This window comes from Patagioenas fasciata, chromosome 17 (genome assembly GCF_037038585.1).
Source record: "Patagioenas fasciata isolate bPatFas1 chromosome 17, bPatFas1.hap1, whole genome shotgun sequence".
NCBI lineage: Eukaryota > Metazoa > Chordata > Aves > Columbiformes > Columbidae > Patagioenas > Patagioenas fasciata.
Window position 1 is genome coordinate 1,046,345 of NC_092536.1, and position 12,937 is coordinate 1,059,281.

At 46.3% G+C, this 12,937-nt stretch overlaps 1 protein-coding gene across 2 annotated transcripts in view; it reads left to right on the forward strand.

Annotated features, from left to right (window-relative positions):
• Positions 1-6,187: 6,187 nt before the first annotated feature.
• The window catches only part of GALNT9 (polypeptide N-acetylgalactosaminyltransferase 9), a 100,199-nt gene continuing 93,449 nt past the window's right edge, over positions 6,188-12,937 (forward strand). Inside the window, exon 1 of one of the 2 annotated variants that reach the window (XM_065851770.2) lies at positions 6,188-6,953. In XM_065851770.2, the coding sequence (XP_065707842.1) occupies positions 6,713-6,953 (241 nt within the window). In that variant the 5' untranslated portion in view covers positions 6,188-6,712. Of the gene's footprint in view, positions 6,954-8,399; positions 8,497-12,937 lie in introns of those variants that run through there. The other variant, XM_071815943.1, reaches the window with a different exon arrangement.

Genomic DNA, 12,937 nt, shown 5'->3' on the forward strand with positions numbered 1-12,937 from the left:
TGCCAACAGGAATAAGTAAAGATGAATGTCAAGGAGTGTAATGAGGTAATTTCTGTATCTGTAATAGCTGGGTATTAAATTATACTTATATATCTCTTACACATTCATTTTCTTTACTAGAACTCTCATAAACATAGAAACTGTCCTTGAAAACTTCCCAGATTTATGTCCAGCGTGTGCGCCTCTCTCTATCTCATCGCTGTACCTGTGCAATTCCTTACCGCAATGATTGCTCTCAAACGCGTCCCTGCACCTCGGATCCGCGGCAGCAGCTGCCAGGCAGGTTCCAGCCCCAGAGGGCCCGAGCCTCTGCTGTTTGGGACACGGGGTCCTCACGCAGTCTTTTCTGCTGTTGCACGGAGTACATCTAAGACCATGCAAACAATCCTTGATCACAGCGAATGGTGACAAACCTCTCTTAGCAAACAAGCACCTATTCTGAAATTACACTAGGAGATAATAATAGAAAATGGATAGAGAACTGTGCAGTTGGAGCTCAAATAATTCTTATTAAAATTGGTGAGAGCTGTCATGTTTATAAATTAGAGCTTTGTAAAATGTAAGCGTGTGGGTTGAATATTTTAGTCTTGGCAGTTATCTATATTCTGGATTTACAATGACAGGTTTATTGGGGTTTTTAATGCTTGTTTGGATAATTGTTGGCTTTTATCTGTAGGTTATTTACTACAGTGTGGTCATCAGCACAGCATCACAAGCATGAGAGTAGCAGATCTGCCTGCAGTTGTGCTGTGGATTGTAAATCCTCTCAGCAGAGTCAACCTGGAGTTTAATGTGATGAATATATGGATAGGGCACCTTTGTCTCGCAGCAACGGGTGCCAGAACACAGAGAGGTCTGTACATTCGAAGAACTGTCCCATGTGCAGGTGGGAATTGCTGCAGTTTTAGAAGGAAGCATCCCAAAATTCCAGTTAGGAAACTTCTGTGTAACCTTAATGAGTGAAATAGTGATGAGACTGATACTGCCAAAATTAAACAGACACGTAGACCTGTATAACTTCTGAAATATGTGTTAAGATTTTAAGGCATCTCATTTGATTTAGAACCATCCTCAGGATGAAATTAGAATTCAGCACCTTCAGGCTGATCTTGTGAATACTTAATCTCTGTGCCGTGCGTACTGCTCTGCGTTGGTCTGCTGGGAACGAATGAGAGTCTGTGCACCCTGTAATTGTGACCACGCTAATTAACGCTTATGGCACTAGGTCTGTAATAAGTGTATCAGAGAGCTCATCTTACTAAAGTCAACACATCCGTCTTGGTTGAAAGCACAGCACATGGTGTTGTCATTCTGCTCTAAGCAAAGCAAACGTCGTTTCTATTCAGGGCCACCCAGTCACCACACACCTTTCCTTTCAGAGCCAGCACTAAACACTCCCAGCATGGAATCGCTGCATGGAAGTCCCTCACGGCTTTCGGGCTTCCAGCCCTTTACTGCAATGAGATGGATCCAGGGCTGGGGGTTCCTGTCTCTGCCTTCACCGGCCACAGTACGTCTGTGCCAGCAACAACAGGCATTTGGTCACCTGTGAACATGCTCCGAAGCATCAGCATGAGCACGGTGGCAGCTGGAAGCCCCAGGGGCTTGCGAGAGGAATTATTTGGCGAGAGGCTCCTTGTGCCACTCCAATGCCAGCTGCCACCTTCTCTGGGGCTGCAGCAGCAAAGATGAGGGGCTGGTTGGAAACATCTCAGGTATGAGACAGCTGAGGCTTCCTTGTTTAGTTCTCTCCTAACTTGCTACTTTCGCAAAAAGAAAAAACCCATGCAACCTCATGTGAACGTTGTGTTTGTTCACATCTCTTAGGAGGGCTGCACAGATGTTACATTGCACGATGATTTGATGGCTGCAGTACCTCTTTGCGACAGAACGAGGGCCTCAGTCCTGTGTGTCTGGGTAGTGTAACACAGATCTCCCACTTTGTCTTGATTTGTTGCTGTTTTCCTCTAAATAAGCGCTACTTACAGTATAAAAATATTAGGCTGTCTTAAATCTCGAAGCGATGGGCTAGTAAATGTAGTTGGGATTCCATTTGTGCGTGAATAGCTACAGCTAGAAACTACAATTGCAGATCATCACTGCCATAAGATTTGGCTGTGGTTTGGGTTTTTTTTCTTTAAAGCTAGTGTTCAAATATTTGAAACATCAAAGTCTTCCCTTCTACACGTTATTCCTTCTTGAAAGTGTCTCATATCGTGCAGTAGGATGATCAGAAAGGTATGTCTCTTTAGATATGCTAAATCAATCCTGTGTCCTTTTGGAAAAGTGGTTGGCAATGATTTTATGGTTATTAGCTTGAATTAGATATTTTTTTTAAACGTAAGCTTTTTAAAACTCAAAAACTTTCAAGCAACTTCTCAATCTTTCCTCACCTCCCTGCAAAAATCTTCCTCCTTTTGTTTCCTCAGCAAGGCAGTTCCTTCATCTCCTTCTGCAGACATTAACATGAGATTCAACAGAAAACATTTCATCAAAAACTGGAGCTCGTATTGATTATGTGAATCTGTACCCGCCGTACGTGGGGCTGTCCAGCAGAAGGCATGGTGATGCCAGGGGTTCCGCTGTCAAGATGGTCTTTTGTACGTCTGACGTGGTCTCTTTAATAACGTTTTCTGACCACTTTTGGGGAAAACTTGACCTTGAGAAATGTCCAGATTGTGATGGTATCTTGCTCAGATTCAGTTGCTGCACAATTTCCGGTTTTCGCTGGTGAAAGATCCAACTCCTCTGTGTTGGTTGAGGTTCGTGGCTCCGGATGAACGGGGGTCGGGTTGACTTGGTGTCGGTTGCCTTGGCGAGTTGCACGGTGGGCTCTGCAAACAGCGGCTGTAAGACCGGTGCTTTACTAAAGATTATTTTCAAAATCCTTCAGTGCAGTGTTGTTTGCTGCCTCTGACCTCAGTAGCTAAGCAGAACAGCCCTGTAACTGCAGAAACAACTCAAGTTTTCTCTGTATCAGCAGCTTTGTGCCGAGATGGAATGTTCCACGTTAACCAAGAGTCAACAGAAGCAAAGTCAACTGTTGCAAGATCAACTTTGTTCAAGACCAAGAGCAGTTTCAAGGAGAGCCACAGAGAATAGTGAGGTTTGGGTTTTGATGCTGTTGTTGTCATTGCAGCCTTGGCTATTTGACAGCCCAGCAGTGCCCCAAGGCGATACACCATCTTTCCTCCCAAGGCGAGATGCCTGTGACACACGGCTGGTTTAGAGTGATGGCAGTTGTTTTGGAGTCTCCCCCTCCTCAGGTAGCTGTCCCTCAGCCCGGTGTTTGTTCTGGCTGAGCACGGTGGTGGCAGAGAGATGTGAAGAGTATGATAACTATGAACTGTCATTGGAATACAGGTACGTGGTGTTTCTTTCTAGCAGCTTCCTAATCCATCTTGGATGGTATGAGTGAAAACATGAGCCCTATGGAGACGAGTAGGAGTGAAAGTCAGAGAGTAATAGCAAGAGAAACTGGATTTGTGATCTGGAATGGGATCCTGGCATCGCCTCTGCCTTGTTCCCTTGGTTTGGAAGAAGCTACCAATGCCTGCCCATGTTCCCCCTAGGTAAATGGGTCAGCAGGCTGAGCTGATTGGTGTGGTTTCAACAGAAGCCTTTCTGCTGAAATCCAGGTGTTGCATATATCGATTCTGATCCCGTTTTCTTTTGGCAGTATAAGCCTTTCTGAGGGAAGAAAAATTAGAACCTGACCCTTTGGGGCGGGTAACGGTGGTTTCGGTTCAATGCTGTTTGTGTGAAAATATTTCAGAGCTTTTTGGTTTTGTTCCAACGCATAAAGAAAATACATTGTCTGACCTTGAAATGCTTCCAAAAAGACTGCTGCCGTCCTTCCAGCGCCTCAAACACTGTATCTTTTGTAACTTGCTTAGAGAATTCTGAATGAACAATGATGTCTAAGAGCTAGCTGTTATTTGGATGGTGTTGGGTAAGGTTTCAACCGTATAATCATATTCTTGTGCTCTTCTGTACACACCACAGGCTATTTTAGGCTGACCATTTAAGAACAGTTACTTACCAAAGCAAAACAACTGGTTGACCTAAGCCAATCATGGATGAAATCGTGTCTTTGAAAGAGCCCGTTTAAAACTGCAGTGATGAAAAAAAATAACCAAAAGAAACCACATCAGAACGTGGTAAATCCTCGGAGATAGTCAAAGGTGTTGGGACAAACTCTAAACTGATGCGTCAGAATCCACACTGAATTCTTGTGCCCAGGCTGTGCACTTGGAGCTTACAGTGGAAATCGTGATCTAACAGATTCTTAACCATATCGAGACCAGCAGGTGTTGCTATAATATGTTAAATGCTGTGGAGACATCTCACAAGCTACATTTCAACATTAGTTCAATACTTTTGCTTAAACCAAATTGGTATTTTGTAAGAAAATGTAATGCTATGACAGTCTTGCAATAAGAATACTACTAAAATAATCAAAACACTGGAAAATTGCAGGTTCTGAGCTGCTTCTGCTGAGCTGAGAGTTTTACTACTGCTTCAGTGAAAAACATCTGACCCTGCATTTAGGTGTTGTTTGTTTAAGAATACAGTCCTGTAGGGAGTAACCACAGCTTGTGCATATTTCTGTAGAGAGGTGCCTGTTTGCAAGAGATGACACTGCAGAAACCTGGGGCATTTTTGCCAGGGATAAGATCAGATTATGGTGAAACTCTAGTTTGGGCTTATTCTGCCCAGCTCATCTCTCCAACACGCGTTTCACTGGTGATCCCCAAAAGACAAGGGGATGACTCCTCTAAAACAGAAGCACATCTTCTCAAGCAAACTGCACCCCCAGGGGCCTTGCAGAAGGTGAACAACAGGGAAGTTCGGGAGTAGAACAGCAGTGGGGAGTTTATACCTCAGGAAACACTGAGCAGGTCTTACCAGATTCCAGTAAGTTCAGGGAGGCTGTAACTTTTGCCAGATTTTTAGCTTGGCAGCTCCTGTAGTCAAGAAGGAAGGATAAAAGGAAAAAATTCTCACAACCAGGATTATATTCTGATGTGCAACCCTCTGCATGAGATGATATACAAAGGACGACCACTGTGAACGTGAATTGAGAAGGTGAAAGGTCTTATCTAATGTCCATAGCTGTCAAGCTTAGTGATCTTGGTAACTCTGCAACAGTCACTGGATTTGTGTTTGACAGTAAGGGCCTAGGCTGCATTTCTCCACCTGTGTATGGTTCTATGATTCTATAATAGGAAAGACATGGATGTGTTGGAGCAGCTCCAGAGGAGGCCACAAAAATGATCAGAGGGCTGGAGCACCTCTCCTCTGAAGGGAGGGCTGACAGCATTGGGGTTTTCAGCCTGGAGAAGTAAAGGTACCAGGGAGACCTTTCAGTACCAAAAGGGGGCTTATAAGAAAGATGGGGACAGACTTTTTAATAGGGCCTGTTGCAATAGGACAAGGGGTAATGGTTTTAAACTGAAAGAGGGCAGATTCAGACTAGGTATAAGGAAAAATTTGTATGATGGTGGTGGTGAAACACTGGCCCAGGTTGGCCAGGGAGGTGGTGGATGAACCATCCCTGGAGACATCCCAGGCCAGGCTGGACGGGGCTCTGAGCAACCTGAGCTGGTGAAGATGTCCCTGCTCGTGGCAGGAGTGGCACTGGATGACCTTGAAAGGTCCCTTCCAACCCAAACCATTCTATGTTTTCTACGTATGCTTGGCAAGAACTTCTTTTGCATGTGGATGTCATGCCAGCCGTGTCACTTCCAGGTAGGGTCATTAGCTGATGTTGTGCTTCGGTTGCGAGGAGAGCCCCAGAGCCAAGTGTATTACCAGCTCTCCCTTTTGCTGGCGGCGTGAGAACTTGTTTCAACCTATTTCCAGTGGTGAGGCGTGTGGGACATCATCCCCTCCAGAGATTGCACCATAGACAAGGACAACCCCTGTCCTGTCCATTTCCAGGAGCTGCCTCTAGCGCTGCTGGGGCAGGATCAGGGCCCCCCCAGGCGGGCAATGGGGAGAAAATGGCCACTAACTGGCCACTGGTGTGCTCGCTGGGAGGGTCGCTCGCAACTGCCCTGGCCGCTCCGCCCCTGTCCGCGGTGCTGAAACCCGGGGCGGCCCCGGCAGGGCCGGGTGCGGGCGGGAGCCGCGGGCGGGGCGGCGGCTCCACCGTGTGCATGTAGATGAGATCCCCCGGAGCACGTCACTCCGCACCGGCGCTCTGCGTTTGGGGCGGCGGAGAGAGCGAGGGCGGGCGAGCGGGAGCCGCCGGAGGAGGAGAAGCGGCGGCGGCGGCTCCGCAGGCAGCAGCGCTCGGGTCCGGCTCCCTGCGCGCCCCCGCTCCATGGCGCCCAGCCCGCCGCGGCGCGGCCCCCGCGGGGCGAAGGTGGGAGCCGGGAGGGGAGCGGCGCGGCGGTGCTGAAGGACAGCTCAGCTCAGCCCCGCTCGGCTCAGCTCAGCCCCGCTCGGCTCAGCTCAGCCCCGATCGGCTCGGCTCAGCCCCGCTCAGCCCCCCTCGGCTCTACTCGGCTCCGCACAGCTCCACTCGGCTCGGCTCAGCTCAGCCCCACTCGACTCCACTCGGCTCTGCTCAGCTCGACTCGGCCCCGCTCAGCTCTGCGCTGCTCCGCACCGCTCCGCGCCCCGGGCGCGTCCCCTCCCCGGGTGGCCAGCAGGCCGCCGGCCGCCGCGCCTTGATGCGCCCCCCGCCACCGTGCCGGCGGCTCCCATGGCGGTGGCACGGAAAATCAAAACTTTGTTGACGGTGAACATCTTGGTCTTCGTGGGCATCATCCTCTTCTCCGTCTACTGCAGGATCCAGGACCGCTCCCAGGAGCTGGTGCAGATCGTCCGGAGCGCAGACCGCCGGGCCAGGAGCCGCGGCGCCAAGGTGGGCAGTCTGGCCGACAGGGAGTCCATCCTGCAGCGCCTGGACCACCTGGAGGAAGTGGTCTACAACCAGCTCAATGGTACGGGGGGCTGGGAGGGGATACGGCACCAGTCCCATGTTGCCCTGTGTCCTGAGAGGGTGCTGAGAACTAGGGGAGAGCACCTGAAGTGCCTGCCTGCTGGGGAGGGAGGTCTGGGAACCATATGCACTGACTCCACTTCTGAAGTGCTGAAAATGAAGGGAAAGAGGCGGCTGCAGGGATTTGCTGGGGGGGGGTGTTGTGCACCCCCCCTGCGAACTCTCAGCCCAAAGTCAGGACTTCCTCAATGGGTACAAAGTTAAGGAGGCTGCAGAGTTCACGGGTTTAGGGATTGGTGGAAGTCCCTGCGGGCTGTACGAGGTTTTACAGTTTGCCTGGATGTATTAACTCTGCACGGGTAGGTGTTTGTATAGCAAATACAGTAAGGTTACGTCTGGAAGTCATATACTTCGTTTCAGAACTACTCTAAAAATATTCTACTGAGTTCTTATATTGTGTGCTTTTAAGGATCTTTTTAAACATAGCACCCGTATATTTCCTTAATGATTTTGCCATTTTAATTTGATATTATCTTTGGTGAGGCAGGGAAGCATCTACCACTTCTTTTTGTGACATAGCGTTTGAATTCACCAGCCTTGAAAAATATTGATAGACAAGAAAAAAGCCCTTCTATGGTAGCTGGAACACGCTAAGTCATAAATGTTGTTATAGAACAACTAACGTTTCGTATAGAAACTAATTCTTCAGAATGAGTGCATTTTATTTGCGTAGATTTGTGAAGTTCTAAATGTGGAACATCAAAGAAATAATGATGTGAGTAAAATCATTAGTGCTTTAGACAAGAAGAGGCTGATGGAGTGAACTTTTACATGAAATTATAATATGAATGTAACATTTAATGTCTAGTACCAGATAAAACTTGCAGTGTAAATATGGTTAAGTGCAGCAAATGTTCTTGTAGGCTGCTTGTGACAATCTTGCTCCTAATGCTGGTCTAACAAAGGCTATTGTAGTCTCAAAATGCAGACAAATAGGAGGATTAGGATCGAGTATATTTCCTATTGCTGCTTTGTGAATGAATATATAAACCTGAGTAGCTTAGTCTGTTGTGGTAACATGCAGTCTGTGCCACAAGCGTTATAGAACAGGCGTCCCCTTACGTGTTCATCTGTATGAACAGGGAACAGAGAAGGGGAACGTGGGGTGCGGGTGTTGGTCACAAAAATACACATTCAGACATTAGAGGGAAGTGTCAGCAGCTGTGTTTCCCAGTCGTATATTGGAGCAGTTCTGAGGAATGTAGGATTTAAGAGGGAAATCCTGCTCCCAAGTTCAACAAAGCCATAGTCTTCTCAAACTAAACTAGGCCAGTCCCCAAGCTAGATCTATAACAGCTCCATTGAATGGGGCTTTTTTTGGCCCAGGTTGCTTTGTTCTTGGTGTTGTTCATAGGTGAGACTTTGGGCAGCGTTTCCCTGCTCCGGGTTCCTCTCCGTGTCCCACCCACCGAAGGATCACAGGAGTCCTTAACGTCCTGGGCAGGCACCGTCGCACGTGGTGCAGGGCAAGCAGGAGCTGCTCGGTAAATACATCTCTGTTTGAGGGACTTTTGTCATCTTTAATTTGGGTTGTTGGATACAGAACTTCACAGCGAAATTACATTAACCTAAATGTTATGTTGCTGCTTCGGGTCATGATAAACGCTGTAGTCAGCTGCTGCTTCTTGAAAGTTCTTACACAGGAAAATACAGAAAGCTTTTCAAGCTGAGCTGTTCAAATTTCCTGTTCATCTCCCCTCATTCTCCCTCTGACGTGGCTGGTTTTTTATTACACAGTGGTACAGTAACACAGATTATTTCATCAGCAGCAAGAAAATATGCTTTGTCATTTTTTTCCCTATTCTGTGGCAACACAACCAAAAAAACTTCTAAAGCATTAGGAGGTGCCCCACTGAAACCATCAGAGTCGCGTTACTGCAGGTGAAATTGGGGTCGAGCATCTGTGTCTGGGTTTGATTCGCTGGTATTCCGTTTTTAATATCATGACTTATGCCATTGATGGGCACAATAGTGCTCTGGCAGCACTGAGGTTCCAGGCAGCCTGTGTGACGATGCTCAGCCTGTGTGACGATGCTCAGTGTGTCTGATGATGCTCGGATTCTCAGACTTTATCCTGTATACTGCTCTATCACAAGGTGAGAGACGCATCCGAGCCCTTCTGGGATGTTACTTTTTAATGAAGTGGGTCAAAGTCCCTTTTATAAGGAGAGACAGACATAGGCAGATAGATCTTATTCATGAGGAATATGAATTCTTTGCATATCCAGAACTCCCATAAGCACCAGGAGTTTGAGTCCGGCTCAGTGTTGTTGTCACAGCAGATCTGTCCAGATCCTTATTTTAGTGTCTGCTCTTGGTTCTTTTTATCTTGAGATCAGCAAATTTAGACCCACCTATTAAGCATTTTGTATTTTGGTAATAAAGTCTTAGTGGTTTTTTTACTCCATTTTCCTCTTCTATTCAGGTTAGTCCTAAACCAGTAAGACCTTACCTGGATTTTCTAGGGACCCTGTTGAAGATCCATTGTAACAGACACTTGTGTAGAGTCCAGCCCTGCAGCTGCAGCCACAGGCGATTCTGTTTCTTTCACGCTTATTTGTTTCCATTCACTTAAATAAATGTTATTGGAAAGTGTAACTTCTGCAAGGAAAACCAAACACAAGCAACAACTACCAGTGTATCAGGAGGCGAAACAAACCACATCACTGGAGGACTCATTAACTCTTCAGTCTGAACAAGCCCATGCACACGATGTGTGTGAGGGTGTAGCACGGAGGACCACGCGTGACAGGCGGGAGGAAGCTGCTCCTTGCAGGAACCCTGGGCAGAACAGGGATTTTGGGCACAGGATGGGTGCGGATTGCCGTGACTCCCTGCAGAGTCCTGCAGACGTACACCCAAACAAGAGGTTTCAGGTGGCTCGTGCGTTGGTTTTCTATCAGAACACCAGTGTTCTGAAAGCTTGCCTTACCCTCCGCTGCTCCTGGTTTGATGGAAGTAAATGAACAGAGTGTGCAAAGGGAAAGGAAAGCAAAGCAACGTGTCTGCGGAGTCTCCTTGGTGAAACTTCGATTGCCTCTTAGCGTTCGACTTTGGGTATAGAATTCATTTTGAAAAAAAAAAATAGTTATTCTAGATCTAGTTCATCAATCTATTTTTTTTTTCATTCTTACGATGGTATTCCTGTTGATGAATATGATTTGTTGCCAGTCAAGGCAGAACTAATGCCAGATAGACTTAGTTGCAAGGCACGAAATGCCATAATGATCACAACTCGGTAGTTTCTTCCTCTGCCTCTGTTTTTTGTAAAGGGGAAAAAAATAGATATTTAATGGACTGATCTTTTTTTTCCCCTGATCAGTTTTGCATCCGAGTCTGTTACTAATGATTTACCATAGAAGATAAAGAATTTCTGATGCCCTGACTACAGCATGACCTTTCGTGCCAAAAGCAATTGAAGGGTCAGACTACAATTTCACTGTAATTGCCTTTTTCCCTTTTCACTGTCTCTTTCCAGTAATACACAACAATCAATACAGCATGTAATTAGGTTCCATTCAATCTGCAGAGATTAAGAGAGTTTTCATCTTCTCATTATGTATGCTCACACCGTGTCTTCCTGCCCATGGCTCCCACATGAGGCCCCTGTGACCCGGTCTTTGCAGCCGTGGAGGGAAACGTTCGGAGTATTCCCTTGGATTTGGCAGATCATCATTCTTTACACATCGTAATTTGATTTTGCTCTCTTTGGGAAGATTAAATACAATAGCAATTTCCAGTATGATAAATGGGGTTTATATTGTATATGCATTTCATGGAGGAGGCTGGGGAAAAAAGTGGACAATTCGTGTAACTGCAGCACGCAGATCTTAAAATGATGGAAATGGCAGGTCCTGGGTGCAGAGGATGGATCCATGCAGACTGGGACTCCTGATTTTTAGAGCGTATTGGAAGCAAAGTGATTGCATTGACAATTCAGTCTGGCAATCTGCATACTGAAAGGGTACAGTAGTGTTTTTAAAAGGACAGTTTTAGTCTTCATAGGCTTGGGGCTGGTTGGAAATGGTGCCAAATTTCCATATCAAAAGCAGGGGTTGGGAACAGGCTGGAATGAATCATGTGAAGGTCCACATCACACTTGTCAAAAAGGAGCTTTTACAGCTGGCAACTGGAGGGAAGAGAAATTCCATTGAGGGAAGAGAGGAGGAGCCACGTGTGCATGGGGCAGATTTACCTGTGACCATCAGCCTTGTGTTAGTGAAACCGCACCTTCTCATACCCACACACAGATTCTCATGATATATCTATTACTGTTTAATTGGCTTGTGGTCTGACGCTAACATGCATCTGATGCAATTAGCACATAATTATCTGCAAAAGTATCAGCTTATTTGTGGGTCCTGTGCTTTCCTTGTACCTGTGAGAAGCATCTTCATGGGGTCTCCTTTTGAGGATTTTTCTAAGAAATGCAAGGCTGGACCTAGTGAAGGCAGGAGTGAAAAGCACCAACTAGATTTCCTTTTGCTTTTATTTTGAAGTTAGGCTGCAGTTTATTAGTTCACCATACAGCATATAACAACTGTTTTCCATTGTTCTGGATCAGTTACTCCAGGTTGGGTAAGTGAACGTTGTTACAGGTGTGACCTCTGTGTTTCAAAGAGATGGGCAAGTCCAACGGGCTGATCTCCACTCCACGTTGGCTTTGGCTGTGTTAGTCTTGACTGCTGGAGCTGAGGAAACACGTAAGCAGTGGTTTCAGGAAGGCCAAGACTTCATTCCCCAAAATCGGGGAAGAAAACATAACGAGTCTGTATTTTAATAACCCCTATGAAAATGTAATGTAGTATTACTTTATCTAGGTGCTTTAGGAAGAAAAGGCCTAAATGTTTGGTAGAAAAAAAAAGTTAATCTCTTTTGTAAAATGGGCAGGATTGCATTCAAACCTTCAAAACCTTGTGAGATACAAAAGGCAGATCTCCATCCCAGCTGCAACTTGCTGATTTTCAAGTCTCTTCCTGTGCTTTCCGTTTCATATACCGGTAACTATTTTGTATGTGATGTTTCTGCTTTTTGCACCTGTACCTGGGAAGAAAGCTTATACTGACAGACAAATCACGCGGTAATTTTATCCTTGACTCATTTATTTCTGTAGAACTTGAATAACTTGTACTGTATAGGATTAAAAGTAATGTTTACAGGAGTCGAAAGAAAATCTTTGGTGTTTTGCTGGCTTTTGGGAGGTAGCCCAGCTTGGTTTCTTTCCATTTCTATGTAGACGTGGCTGTGGCTGGAAGAGGAAATAGGGGTCTGTTGTGAAGGGCTGCAGTGCGGTTGTTGATCAGAAAAGTTGCCTTTGACTTCACCCTCCACAGCGGGGGCTGGGGTTGGGTTTGAGTTTAGGGCTCCTTTGTTTATTTGATTTGTTTAAGTAAGACAGGTAGTAGTTAAACCAAGAGCATCAGTTAAGAATGCGGTTCCAGCCACCGAGTGCATGGCTGTTCTCCAAGGAAATAACAAGATTTATGAAAGGAAGGAAAAGAAATGAGTCATGTTCAACAAATCTTCCTTTTGTTAATGCCCCTTTCTAACCTTACTAATGGGTACTTAGTTTGTCTTTCTCGGTATACCTGGCACACTTTTTTATTATTGTTAGTATTTGCGAGGTTTCACTTGGTAGTCATTGCCGTCACTCGCTTTAACAATCTGAAAGGAAAAAAAAGGGGCTGTGATGTTCTGGATAACAGGGAGGAAGAAAGGCAGTGACAGCAGAGCAGCTTCCAGCCTTGTTGTGGTCCTATTGATCAAAACTGTCCTCTGAAATGAGAGAACTTTGCCTTCTGAGAATGAAAACCAGACAGAGACCATGGCAGTGCCCCACAGTCCCCTCTGAGAGCGCAGGGCCAGCTCACGGGTATGGCCTGTGCCCACTGTTCCTAAACCCAGGACTACGGAGCATGGAAATCA